Source organism: Phyllostomus hastatus, unplaced genomic scaffold, assembly GCF_019186645.2.
Source record: "Phyllostomus hastatus isolate PE091 unplaced genomic scaffold, TTU_PhHast_1.1 phas_scaffold_93, whole genome shotgun sequence".
NCBI lineage: Eukaryota > Metazoa > Chordata > Mammalia > Chiroptera > Phyllostomidae > Phyllostomus > Phyllostomus hastatus.
In genome coordinates, this window is record NW_025334042.1 from 44,101,684 (window position 1) to 44,116,900 (window position 15,217).

The following is a 15,217-nucleotide window of genomic DNA, read 5'->3' on the forward strand; positions in this document are numbered from 1 at the left end:
TATTACTTTAAAATCAAATGGATTAAACATTAGCTTAACAGATTTAAAAAAAAAAGAAAAAAAAGAAAAAACCAGGATCCTGCTATATGCTGCTGACAATTGACATACTTTAGATATAAAGACACACACAGGCTGAAAAAAAAAACAATGAAAAAATATTTCAATAAATGGTAACCAAAAGGGAGTAGAAGTGACCATACTTATATTAGACAAACAATATTTTAAGAAAAATCTGTCAGCATGTGACAAAGATGGGCATTAAATAATGACAAATAATCAATTAACCAGATGCAACATTTATAAGTATGTATGCACATAACATAAAGGACTCCCAAATATGACTAAAAAAAAATTGGCAGAAGTAAAGGAGAAATAGGTAGCAACACAATAATATAAGTGTTTTATATATTATTCTATATGATGGAAAGATGATCCAGACAGAAAATCAGTAAGTAAAGTGCAGAACTGAACAATACTACAGACCAAATGTTACAAACAGAAAAATGCAGGTATTTTTGCCCAAAGAAAAATACACATTTTCCTCAAGCACACATGGAACATTCTCCAGGCTAGATCATATATATATTAGATCACAAGATCAGTCTCAACATAACTAAAAAGATAAAAAATCACATCAAATATTGTTTCCAAATGCAATGGAATAAAATTTGAAATCAATAGCAAAAGGGAAATGGAAAAGTCACAAATATGTGGAAATACAGAAGAACCTAAAAACCCAATGAATAAAAAAAATTACAAGGGATATTAAAAAATATCTTGAGGCAAATGAAAACAAAAACACAACATACCATACGCATGGGACAACTAATGCAGCAAAGGTAGTATTAAGTGGAAAGTTTAGAGCACTAAATGCTTACATTAAAACAGATGTAAATAAACAACCAAACTTTACACATCAAAGAACTAGAAAAAGAAAAACATGCTAAACTCCAAGTTAGAAGAAGGAAACAATAGATTAGGGCAGAAACAAATTTAAAATAGAGAACATAACATTGATACAAAGAAACAACAAAACTAAGATTTGGAATTTTTAAAAACTCAACAAAACTGACAAAACATCTAGATTAAGAAAAAGATATAAACAAATGAAATCATAAATGAAAGAGGAGGAACTATAACTAAAGCTATGGAAACAAAAAAGATCATGAGAGACTATACTATGAGAAATTATATGGCAACAAATTGGATACCTAGGAAAAAATGGGTAAATTCCTTAAAATACATAGCCTATCAAGTCTGAATCAAGACCAAATAAACATGAAAGGACCCAAAGAAGTGGGGAGACTGAAATTAGTCATGAAAAACACCCTAACAAAAAAAAGAGCCAAGAACAACATAGCTTCCCCTGGAAAACTCTACCAGACATTACAAGAATTAACAACAATTTTCCTCATTCTTCAAAAAAACCAAAGAGAGAACACATCCAAACTTATTTTATAAGACCAGTCTTATCCTGATACCAAAGGTATTATGACACCACAGTAAGAGAAAACCACAAAAATCCTCAACAAAAGACTAGCAATACAAATTTACTAACACATTAAAAGGATTATACAAGATGACCAAATGAGATTTGGATAGCTCGAGATATGAAAATCAATGTAATATACCACATTAACAGAGTGAAGGGTAAAAAAAATACATGATCTTCTCAATTGCTGCAGAAAAAGCATTTGACAAAATTCAACATCCTTTAGTGATGAAAAACTCAACGAATTAGAAGAAAACTACCTCAACATTAAAAAAAAAGTCAAAAGCCCACAGCTAATATCATACTCAATGGTGAATAAATGAAAGCTTTTTCTCTAAGACCAGGAACAAAACAAGCTTGTCTACCCTCACCAATTTCTGTTTAACATGGTACTAGAAAGCCATTGTTAAAGCAATGAAGCAAGTAAAAGAAATAAAGGGAAGTCAAATTGGAAAGGAAAAAGTAAAATTATCTCTGTTGGAAGATGACATGATCTTGTATTTAGAAACCCAGAGTCCACAAACACACACAGACAAATTCAGACTAATAAAGAAATTCACCCATGTTGCAAAGTAGAAAAATCAACACACAAAAGTCAGCTGTATTTTTATATAACAACAATGAACAATCTGAAAAAGAAATTAAGAAAATAATCCTATTACCATACAATTAAATATAATAAAATAGTTAGGAGTAAGTTTAACCAAGAGGACAAAAGGCTTTCACAGTGAATGAAAATGCAAAATGAGGTTGAAAGAAGTAAAGGACACAGATAAATAGAAAGATATGCCATGTTCATGGACTGGAAGACTTAATGTTAAAATGGCCATACCACCCACAGTGATGCAAGTCTAATGTAATTCCTATCAAAATTCCAATGTCATTTTTCCCAAAAACAGGAAAAGCACCCTAAAATTCACATGAAATCTCAAGGGACCTTGAACTGCCAAAACAATCATGAAAAAGGTTGAAAGTTTCATAATTCCTGATTTCCAGACATGTTACAAAGCTACAGCAAACAAAACAGTGTGGTACTACCATAAAGACTGACATACAGACAAATGGAACAGAATAGAGTAAAGAAATAAACTCCAACATATCTGGTAAAAAGATTTTTTTGATAATGGTGTCAAGGCTCCATAGTGTTGAACAGTCTTTAAACAAATGGTACACAAAACAGGTATCCAAATGCAGAAAAAATTATGTGGGGCCATTACACCATATACAAAAACTCAAAATGGATTAAAGACTTAAATATAAGACCTAAAACTATAAAATTCCTGAAGGAAATAGGTGAAAAGCATTCATGACAACGGATTTAGCAATAATTTCTCAGATATGACATCAAAAGCACATGCAACAAAAGCAAAAACAGACATAGAAGACTATATTCAACTCAAAAACTGTTGCACATCAAGGTAACCATCAATAAAATGAAAAGAACACATTAGGATAGGAGAAAATAATTGGAAATCAAATATCTAATAAGGTGTTATTATTCAGAATATGTAAAGAATTCCTACAACTTAACTATAAAACTAAGTAACCTGATTAAAAAATGGGCAATGGCATTTATAACAACATAAACAGACCTTGAGAATATTATGCTAAGCTAAGTAAGTCTGAAAAAGCTCAGAACCGTATGATTTCACTCATATGTGGGACATAAAACTGAACCCCAGAAACAACCCGAAGTGCCAGAAAATCAAACTGCATGGAATTCTGACAACCACAGAGGTAAAGAAACAGGCAAAGAGAACAACCAGGCCGGTAACGCAGCAGATGGAGAGAAACTGCGGCAAGTTGGTGGACCATGTGGGTGGGGCTGGCTGCAGTGAGGTGGCAGACTGCTCGGATGGGGCTGACTTAAGGGGAAACTGAGACTCAGAGCAGGCTGTGGGCTTACAGGGGTTGCTGCAGTAGGAGAAACTCCAGTCTAACACCAGAGTTCGTTGAAAAGTGGGGATAGAGCCAAGCAAAGGAGCAGAAGCATCGTTCCCTCTCTGGCCCCTCCCCCACAGGCAGCTCGCAGTTCAGCAAAGAGGGTTGGCTTGCATGGGTGAATACCCAAGGCCTGCCACTTCACAAGTTAACAGGGGCCCTGAACAAAGAAAGCGGCCAAAATGAAAGAACAGAGCAAAACCTCAGAAAGACAGCTAAGCGAGGAGACAGCCAACCTATCTGATGGAGAATTTAAAGCCCTGGTAATCAAAATGCTCACAGAACTGATTGAGCTTGGTCAAAAAATGAAAGAACAAATGAAAGATACTGAAAGTGAAATAAAGCAAAAATTCAGGGAACCAACAGTGGCAAGAAGGAAACCAGGACTCAAATTAATGATTGGGAACCAAAGAAGAAATAAACATCCAACTGGAACAGAAGAAACAAAAATTCAAAAAAATTGAACAGAGACTTTTGAACCTCTGAGACAACTTGAAACATTCCAATATCCAAATTATAGGGGTGCCAGAAGGAGAAGAACAACAGCAAGAAATTAAAAACCTATTTGAACAAATAATGAAGGAACACTTCCCCAATCTGGCAAAGGAAACAGACTTCCAGGAAGCCCAGAGAGTCCCAAAGAAGTTGGACCCAAAGAGGAACACACCAAGGCACATCATCATTAAGTTACCCAAGATTAAAGACAAAGAGAGAATCTTAAAAACAGCAAGAGGAAAGGAAAGAGTTACCTACAAAGGAGTGTCCATAAGGCTATCAGCTGATTCCTCAAAAGAAACCTTACAGGCAAGAAGGGACTGGAAAAAAGTATTTGAAGTCATGAAAGGTAAGAACCTACATCCAACAATACTCTATCCAGCAAAGCTTTCATTTAGAATGGAAGGGCAGGTGAAGTGCTTCCCAGACAAAGTAAAGCTAAAGGAGTTCATCATCACCATGCCCTTATTATATGAAATATTAAAGGGGCTTATCTAAGAAAAGGAAGATCAAAACTATGAACAGTAAAATGACAACAAACTCACAACTATCAACAAATGAACCTATAAAAATAAAAGAAAGAAAAACAGAGAAAACAGAAACTAAGCAAACAACTAGAACAGGAACAGAATCACATGCCCAGAGAAATGGACATCACACGGAGGGTTGTCACTGGGGGAGGGGGGGAAGGGAGGAATAGGGGGGACAAGGTACAGAGAAGAAGTATAATTGGTAGGCATTAAGTAGACAGGGAGTGATCCAAAATGGTATAGGAAACAGAATTCAAAGGACTTATATTTATAATCTGTGGACACGAACTAAGGAGGGGGGGTGCTGGAGGATTGGGGGTGCAGAGTGGAGGGGGGATAAAGGGGATAAAATTGGGAAAACTGCAACAGCATAATCAATATAATATACTTAAAAATTACAGATAAAAAAAGAAAAAAAACAACTGAAAGAGATGCAGGGGGTGAAGAGTGGTAAAAGGTAAAGGGGGCCGAATATATGGTGACAGAGATGATTTGACTTTGAGTGATGGGCACACAATGCAATATGCAAATCATGTATCATAGTAATGTACACTGAAATCTATATGACCCTATTAACCAATGTCACCCCAAAAAATAAATAAAAAGAAAATAGAGAAAAAATGGGCAAAGGACCTGAACAGACATTTCTCCAAAGATATGCAAAATGGCCAACATATGAAAAGATGCTCAACATCATTAGATAAATGCAAATCAAAACCACAAGATACAACCTTACATTTACTAGAATAGCCATAACGATAAAAACAGAAACAACAGGTAATGGCAAGGATGTGGAGAAATTGGAACCTTTGTGCCTAGCTGGTGAGAATGTAAAATGGTATGGCCAAAATAGAGGCTCCTCAAAAAACTAAAAGTAGAATTATCATATGATCTAGCAATTTCACCATGGGTGTATATCCAAAAAGACTCTGAAAGCAGTAACTTGAAGAGATTATCTGGCACATCAATGTTCACTGCAGCATTATTCACAAGAACCAGAAGACGAAAGAACCCAAATATCCATCAATAAGTGAATGGCTAAAAACATGTAGTATATACAATGGAATATTATTCAGCCTTAAAAAGAAAATCCTGTCACATGCCACAACATAGATAAACCTTGAGGACATTATACTGAGTGAAATAAGCCAATCACACAAAAAATATTGTATGATTTTGCTTAGATAATGTCTAGAGTAGTCAAGATCATATATTAAATGGAAATTAGAGTGATGGTTTCCAGTGGTTAAAAAGAGAGGAAAATAAGAGTTGTTGTTCCATGAGTAGAGTTTCAATTTTGCAACATGAAAAAGTTCTAGAGATCTGTTAAACAGCAATATTAATATAGTAAACACCACTAAAGTGTAGAATTAAAAGTGATAAATTTTGTTATGTGTTTTACCAATTAAAATATTTTTTAAAATTTTTTTTAATAAAAAAATAATGCAGAACTGCCCTGGCTGGTGTGGCACAGTGGTTTGGGTGGAGGCATGAGAACCAAAGGATCACAGGTTCAATTCCTAGTCAGGGCACATGCCTGGGTTGCAGGCCAGGTCCCCAATTGGGGGTGTGCAAGAAGTAACCACACATTGATGTTTCTCTCCCTCTCTTTCTCCCTCCCTTCCCCTCTTTCCAAAAACAAAAGAATATTTTTTAAAAAATGCAGAACTTAGATTTGATCTAAAATTTGACTGAGAATCAATTAGATCGTTCATTATCATACATAAAAGATGAAAAATATCTTATTTCTTTCACATTAAAAACTAGAAAGGATGAAAATTTAAAATATCAATCATAAGTAAAACAGATTAGATTATGAATATGGTGTTAAGAGCCAACTGCCTACTTGTGGGTTTTCTTTAAAAAAATTAAAATATAAAATGTTTAAAACAAACTTGAATGGTGGGGTTTATTTTTAACTGGTTAATATCAGAAAAACAAGAAGCAAACCTAATATAAAAGAAAAACATTTAAAGTATTATTATTTATTTTTATAAGGGGGATAACTAAAGTTACAAATATTCTTTTTATGTCTCTCCTGTTTTTAAATCTAGCACACTGATAAATGCGAAGTTATAATAAATACCACAATTAAGAGAATTAGGATTAGGACATGAAAGAACAAATTCTTGAATCTTTTGCTATATTTCTCTCAGAAGAAGAAAATATTAAAAAGAATGGGTAGGAAGATATCCAAGTTCTAAAATTAAATATTGTCCTTACCTACAAACTGATTAATAAGAAAGGAACAAAACTTGAAAGACTGAAGACCAACTTAACTTTTTCCTTCAAGCACACATGCCCTAAGTGTTCAAATTAATTTTTTCCAATTTTCAGGAATTACACAATATTTGTTCCTTGTTTCTATACTACATGCAGCTCTTTAAAACAAGCCTTCCAGGAATTATAACACTGTTTCCATCTTGTTCCTTAAAGTCTTTGCCTATCTCCTTTGACCAAATAAACAAGAAGAATTGGAAAGTAGTTTTGAAAACAAATTTGACATGCACAAACACTGGAAAAGTACATGGTGGGGCAGTATGCTTTTCAGTTCAGACACAGTGTAGTTCAGGATTAAAAGAAAGAAGTAAGAATTCATACTGTACAAAATTATGGAAAGACCTTAAAGCCCTATGTTTGTTTCAGGCATAGCAAGTATTGGATACAAAGGTTCAAAACAGGTTTATACCAATTTTCTAACATAAGAAATAGAATAAGCTCATTATTATATTATGACAACAAAACAAAGTTGACAAAGTAGAGTTTAGATTCAGACAATTACATGATTGAAGAAATATAATTTTAAAAGCTTTGAGTGAGATTTGGTAGAATTAGTCTGTGTAGAACAAATATAAAGACCAACTGTCAGTTGATCAAGAAAAGAACAGGAACCAAAGTTTGAAAAGTTAAGTAAAAAACAACATAGAAGCCCTGGCTGGCATAGCTCAGTGGATTGAGAGCGGGCTGGGAACCAAAGTGTCCCAGGTTCGATTCCCAGCCAAGGTACATTCCTGGGTTGCAGGCCAGAACCCCCAGGAACTGCACATTGATGTTTCTTTCTCTCTCTCTCTCTCTCTCTCTCTCCCTCCCTCCCTCCCTCCCTCCCTCCCTCTCTCTCTCTCTCTCTCCCTCCCCTCTCTAAAAATAAATAAAATCTTAAAAAAAAAAATTCAAGATTAAAAAAAAAAAAAACAACAACATAGATATGGAGAACAAATTATTAGTTGCCAGAAGACAGAGAGTGAATGAGAGTAGAGGGACAAGGCAAGGTTGAAACTTATAAAGGAATAGCAAAAGAGAGTGCCTTTATGATAATGGAACAATTCTATTCTTGTTGTGGGGTTACATTAAATCTATACATAGGATCAAATTATGTAGAACTACAGGCACACACATATACAATGAATTCATGTAAAAACTGATATGGTCTATAATGTAATTAAGAGAATTGTACCAATTCCTTGGTTTTGATATTATAATGCAGTTATATAACATTTCACCATTGGAGAAAGCTGGTGGAAGAGTTGGTTCATTTGTGTAAATATGTACAGGGTGGGGTGAAAGTAGGTTTATAGTTGTTCATATAAAAAAATACTATAATATTTAGTAAATGATAATATAAGAACAGAGGGACATTCAAGATCTTGCTTACCAGCGATTGTCATCAGTTTGGCTTAAATAAATTCTCATAAAAGATAAAATAATACTACCAATAATAACACAAGAATAAACCGTGTTTCATGTACTTACAACTGTAAACCTACTTTTGCCCAACCCTGTACTGTTGCAACTTCCTGTGCATCTACAATTATTTCACAATAATTTTTTTTAAAGTCAAATGAAGATATGAAAATGAATCAAGACAGAAAAATCCCACAGGAATAGTGATTATTACTGAAATCATCATTACTGGCAATTATCACATGCCAGACAATGAAGCTATCAAGACACAAAGAAATTTAAACTGCTCAAATAGGGAAAAATGTCAAGAGGAAGAAAAAGAAATTCAACTGAAAACTATAACACAACATACAAATGCTATATTAAAAATATGTACTACAGCCCTGTCTGGTGTAGCTCAGTGGTTTGGGCATCATGCCAAAAAGTGAAAGGTCACTGGTTTGATTCCCAGTCAAGGCACATGCCTGCAATTCAGGCTGAGGGTGTGCAAGAGGCAAACAATCAATGTTTCTCTCCCTCTCTTCCTCCCTTGCCCTGTCTCTAAAAATAAATAAATAATGTACTTCAGAGTAACTAAAGAAACAACAAAAAGCAAAGCTACATTACAGACTAGAGTTTATGCTATGCTACAATGTTTGGACTTAACTACATGGCGGAAGAAAGGAAGTAGAGAACAAGGCTGCTAGAAGGCAGTGGAATTCGAAAATACTTTGGAGGAAATGATAAGAGGCTAGATTAGAACAGTGGCAAGAATGTAAAAAGAAAGAAACACGGTAAAATAAATCCCAAGAATATAATTTTAAAAATGTACAGAAAATACAGGCTCAAGAATGCCATTAAATAAAAATAATTAATATGTGTTAAAATATGAAAACAGTAATCAAGGACTAGGAAAGGTTTAATAATCAGATCCAGAGCTGCAGAGCCAGAAACAACATACATGAAGCACAGAGTATAAAAGCAAATTTCAGACTTCTAATAAAGGAAGAGTTTCCTCTTAACCTGGCATTTCCTGAGATTATCACAGAGAGCTAAATGTTAGTTGCGTTAGAATAGAAATTCTTACTTCTTGTCTTTTCTTTAGGTCTTCTTTGGCAGCTCCAAAGCGTTTGGTTAACCTGGCTATCTTGGCCTACGAAAAGCAAAAACGAAATAGAAATCAAGTGGCATTATAGCATTAAAATGGAAACCATGCATACATAATATGAAACTCACAGATAACAGGATTCTCAGAAGACAGGTAATAGCATAAACAACAACAAAAAAAATTATAAGAAAACTAAAATGACCCTTGATTTTGATACCCATAGGAAAACACTCAATTTTTTAAAGGTTAGCTTTTTTCTCCTAGCATTGTGAATGTCTGCTCACAAACCATTACATTTCTGAATATGTATGATTGTTTTTATGAACATAATTGTAACTACACATAACTTTTTCACAGAGAATTATGTAGTAGTAATAGTAAGCACATCTGTTAAGTCATAAAGATCCCTTGCCAATACTACTTACAGGTATATGTATAATATATTGAACCAGTATATATCACTGATTTTATATATTTGTTTTATCATATATATTAAGTCATATATATACCACTTTCCTGTTGGATATGTCTGTGTTTCTCAATATACTGCTATAGACAAGTAACACTGCAATTAATAATTTTGTTCTTTCAGATTATTTCCTTAAGCAACATTCACAGAGGTAGAATTTCTGAGACAAGAGCATATTTTTAACACTCTTGTCTAAATGTTTTCCAGAAAGGCTTGGCTAATTTACTTTCAATGAGTTATATGAGAGGCAGATACTGTTACTGTGTGAAGCTTTTAATTTCATATTCTATTACTCTTTAATAATCTGACAAAAATGTTACCTTGTTAGCATTAACATTTGTCAGTGATTATTAACCATTTGTACTGCTTACATAAACTGCCTGATCACATATTTTGACCAAATACATATTCACAGAAATTTAAAAAATAAAGAGAATAGAAAGGAAAAATAGAAAAAACTTATCACACCACACATTTTCTTTCAATTTCCTTTAAGTCTTTTACTAGGGCATAAATGTGATATTCTATTCTTATATCTGTTACTGATACTGCCATTTTATATTAAATAAATTTTCAAAAATTATAAACTAAACTTGAGTGTATTCATGAGGCCTGAATAAAGAAGATTTGCTCCATGGAATTTCTATTATCTAATAATGCATATCTTAAGAAAATGGTATTATTTATATAGGGTCCAGCAGAAGTAATGCCTGCTTGAGTGTGGTTGGTAGGGTAATAATACGGGTGTAATAATTTATGATTTTGTAATAAAAGATTTAGTAATAAAAAAGGAGAATTATTTGTGCCAGGCCCTGTATTTAAAGTTTCTTTCAGAAAGTAGTCACTTCTACAGGACACCTCAAACCTTCCATCATATTTAAGTTCACTAAGGAAGCCTAAGCAATCAATCACCTGTGATTCCCAAAATGGAGATTTTCCTCAGGACTTAGTTTTTGTGAATATTATTAACACCCAAGGACATACAGCATAACTTTATATCCTTAAAAACAATTTACCTTTCTTTGAATGAAATATTCCAAGTCATTTTTTTCGAGAAAGGTACATGGGAAAGTGTTTTCTATACCCAACATAGGGCAGAATTTTTTGCTTATAAGTCTACTTTATGACTGTGCTATTAGTTTTTCCAATTTTATCCCCTTTATCCCCCCTCCACTCTGCACCCCCAACCCTCCAGCATCCCCCCTCCTTAGTTCGTGTCCACAGATTATAAATATAAGTCCTTTGAATTCTGTTTCCTATACCATTTTGGATCACTCCCTGTCTACTTAATGCCTACCAATTATACTTCTTCTCTGTACCTTGTCCCCCTATTCCTCCCTTCCCCCTCCCCAGTGACAACCCTCCGTGTGATGTCCATTTCTCTGGGCATGTGATTCTGTTCCTGTTCTAGTTGTTTGCTTAGTTTCTGTTTTCTCTGTTTTTCTTTCTTTTATTTTTATAGGTTCATTTGTTGATAGTTGTGAGTTTGTTGTCATTTTACTGTTCATAGTTTTGATCTTCCTTTTCTTAGATAAGCCCCTTTAATATTTCATATAATAAGGGCATGGTGATGATGAACTCCTTTAGCTTTACTTTGTCTGGGAAGCACTTCACCTGCCCTTCCATTCTAAATGAAAGCTTTGCTGGATAGAGTATTGTTGGATGTAGGTTCTTACCTTTCATGACTTCAAATACTTTTTTTCCAGTCCCTTCTTGCCTGTAAGGTTTCTTTTGAGGAATCAGCTGATAGCCTTATGGACACTCCTTTGTAGGTAACTCTTTCCTTTCCTCTTGCTGTTTTTAAGATTCTCTCTTTGTCTTTAATCTTGGGTAACTTAATGATGATGTGCCTTGGTGTGTTCCTCTTTGGGTCCAACTTCTTTGGGACTCTCTGGGCTTCCTGGAAGTCTGTTTCCTTTGCCAGATTGGGGAAGTGTTCCTTCATTATTTGTTCAAATAGGTTTTTAATTTCTTGCTGTTGTTCTTCTCCTTCTGGCACCCCTATAATTTGGATATTGGAATGTTTCAAGTTGTCTCAGAGGTTCAAAAGTCTCTGTTCAATTTTTTTGAATTTTTGTTTCTTCTGTTCCAGTTGGATGTTTATTTCTTCTTTGGTTCCCAATCATTAATTTGAGTCCTGGTTTCCTTCTTGCCACTGTTGGTTCCCTGAATTTTTGCTTTATTTCACTTTCAGTATCTTTCATTTGTTCTTTCATTTTTTGACCAAGCTCAATCAGTTCTGTGAGCATCTTGATTACCAGTGTTTTGAACTCTGCATCAGACAGATTGGCTATCTCCTCATTGCCTAGCTCTTTTTCTGGAGTTTTCATTTGGGCCATATTTCTTTGTCTTGGTGCACCTGTTATGTTGCAAGGGGTAGTGCCTTAGGTATTTGCCAGAGTGGGGCAACCCTCTTTGCTGCCCTGTGGTGCTGTCTGTGGGAGAAGGGGTCAGAGAGAGAATAATGCTGCTCACCTGCTTGGCTCTATCCCCACTTTTCAATGAACTCTCATGTGAGACTGGGAGTTTCTCTGCCATAGCAACTCCCAACTGTAGTTTACAGATAGCATTGACTCTTGGTTTCCTGTTCAGCCAGCCCTGCCTCACTTTCGCAGTCTGCCCCCTTGCCACAGTTCTTCTCCACCTGCCTGGCTGCCTGTCTCCTTCCAACGGGTCTGGTTGAATTTTTGTTTAATTCCTTCGTTGTCGGGGTTCCATGCAGTTTGATTTTCTAGCACTTCTGGTTGTTTATTGTTTTTATATTGGTTGTTATCCTCCTGTTGGTTGTGCAAGGAAGTGAAGGGTTTCTACCTAAGCCTCCATCTTGTCTGGAACCCCCTATTTTTTTTTTTCTTAGCCAGACTATCTGGTGGGTATTTTATAAACTGTATGGTATGTATAGTATTATTATATTATTTTTACTTAAAAATGAAAACAAATTAAAAAATCCTTTTGTGTTTGTTACATATAGGGTAAGGTCTAGAAGGATAAACACTAAAGAAAAAGTGGTTATTTCTAGAGACTAGGGTCAGCAGACAAAGAGAAAGAATGTAAAGAGAAGGACTTCATTTTCATATCCTTTACATATTTAGTATATTGAAAAGAATTAACATGTAATTAACACATTTTTAAAAGAACTTTCTCATTTAAAAAAATTAAACTATTAGCAGGGGTAACCAGAGTTGGAACACTGACTTACTGTCTCCTGTCACTTAGTATTCTAAAAAAGAAATCAAAGAACAGCCTTTTGTTGTTTCAATCTAATAAACTGTAAATTTTTTTCTAAATTATAATTGAAAATATCTGCCATCATATGTCTACAATTGGGTGTCTTTTTTTGGCAAGTACTTTGTAAAATTTTTTAAACTCTATAAACATTCCTTTTTCTATTGTTCAGGAAAGTCATATTCTATTATTATGAATTTGATTACTACTTATATTTCTTTTGCTCTTATCTCCCTTAGGGCATAGCTGTAATTTCTTGATAATGGCATAATGGTACCTATTTAAATATAACTGCACAACTGTTGGGATTCAGACACACTGGGTCTTATTTAGCAAAGACAAACCCTCACACTTACAAATGGAAATGGAAATGGGGTAGGTGCTCCGGAAAACTGTTGAGATGTTCTTTAGTAAGTTACCACACCTAGGTACATGCACAAAATATTTGAAAACATGTATTCAAACAAATAGTTGTACATGAATGTTCATAGCAGAACTAGAAACAATCCAAATGCCCACAACAAAAGAATGCATAAGAAGATGTGCGTGTGCATTTTATATATAGAGGTATATATACATGTATGTGTGTATATATACATACACTTGTGTACATGCATGTGTGTGTATACATACACATATACAAGTTTTTTCCTTAGTGATTACTCTGGGAATTGTAATTAACATCTTGAATTAACATCGACTTACTTTCAACAGTATAAAAACTTAAGTAAATATTACTTATCAATAAAAAGGAAATGTGGTACTACTGATACATGCTACAATGTGCATGAACCTTGAAACACTATGCTAAGGGAACAAGACCTGACACAAAAGCTCACATGTTGTATGATTCTGTTCATATGCAATATGCAGAATAGTTAAATCAACAGGGACAAAAAGCAGACTAGTGATTGCCAAGGGCTAGAGGGAGGAGGAAATGGAGAGTAACTGTGTAATGAGCACAAGGTTTTCCTGTGGGTAGATAAAAATGTTTTGGAACTAGATAGAAATGATGGCCACACAACAATGTGAATGTACTAAATGCCACTGAATTGTAAACTTTAAAAGTTATTTCATTATCTGAATTTTACTCTCATAAAAACTAATTATCAGAAAGAGCTATGAACTAAATTGGGCTGAGCAAAATTTAAATAAACTCCATGGTAAGGGCAAGTCATTATGGGTAAGTGAATGGGAGAAACGTTATAAAGCCGGAAGAGTGAAATAAAAATGCTTATGAACACTGATACTCTGTAGGACAGTAAAGCAACTGGTAGTCATTAGGAAAAGTGGATCAGAAACTAGGAGATCCTAATTAAAACTTAGAAAATAAATACTGACTTAAAATGGTACACAGGTAAGAAACACATAAGAGAATGAAATAAGCAGTATTTTAGAAAGATGAGTATAATACTTGGGAGGGACCAGCAAGGACTTAAAAGGTAGTACCAGAGTAGTCATATAAAGGGTATTACTATAGTTAAGGAATTGGATAACAATAGCTTTGTGAAAAGTAAGAGGAGTAAAAGACAGACACTTTTTCTTTTTTAATTTTCACTGAAGATATGTTTGTTTGATTTTTATGAAGAGAGAGGATGGAAGAGGAGAGAAAGAAACATCAGTGTGAGAAACACCAAGTGGTTGCCCCCCATTTGTGCCCAACCGGGATCCAATCCGCAACCTAGGTATGTGTCCTACCTGGAGATCAACACCCACTACCTTTTGGTGTACAGGACAGAGCTCCATCCAACTAAGCCACCTGGCCAGGGCCAAAGACAGACTTTTATAAGAAATAAAAAATGTAATTTGGCAACTCATTGTATATGTGAAATGATTGAGAGGAATCCATTTCCAAGAACTCAAAAAACTATCAGTAAGAAGAACAATGGGAAGATATTCCTTTAAGATTTTTCCAAGAATTCAAAAAATTATAAGAAGAATACTGGAAAGGGGGAATTATTTGTGAAGGAAATGACTGGTTGGGTGTTAGATTCAGATACTGAGGCTACAAAGAAACATCCTAAGTGCAAAGGTTTATTAAATGTTAAAAAATCTGGACTTATACCTTACATGACAATATAGAAGTAAAAACTTCAGGTTCTAAAAACACAAAATCATAGTGGCAGCCATTGGACTGATAAGAAACATAAATGAAATTAAATTACTCTTCAATTTCCAGACATTGTCAAGTTCTACTTCAAAATTCTTAACAGTAGTAAATTAAGTTTAATAATCGGGTAACACTATCACTATGAAATAGTACAAGTGTTCTAAATAGTGCATTACATAATTACTAC

The 15,217-nt window shown here is 34.4% G+C and overlaps 1 protein-coding gene across 3 annotated transcripts in view; it reads right to left on the reverse strand.

Moving 5' to 3' along the window:
• Window positions 1–15,217, reverse strand: part of LOC123812908 (activating transcription factor 7 interacting protein) — a 118,389-nt gene that overhangs the window by 45,419 nt on the left and 57,753 nt on the right. For all 3 annotated transcript variants that reach the window (XM_045829821.1, XM_045829820.1, XM_045829819.1), the window contains one exon: window positions 9,206–9,271. In XM_045829821.1, coding sequence (XP_045685777.1) covers window positions 9,206–9,271 — 66 coding nt within the window. The remainder of the gene's footprint in view (window positions 1–9,205; window positions 9,272–15,217) is intronic.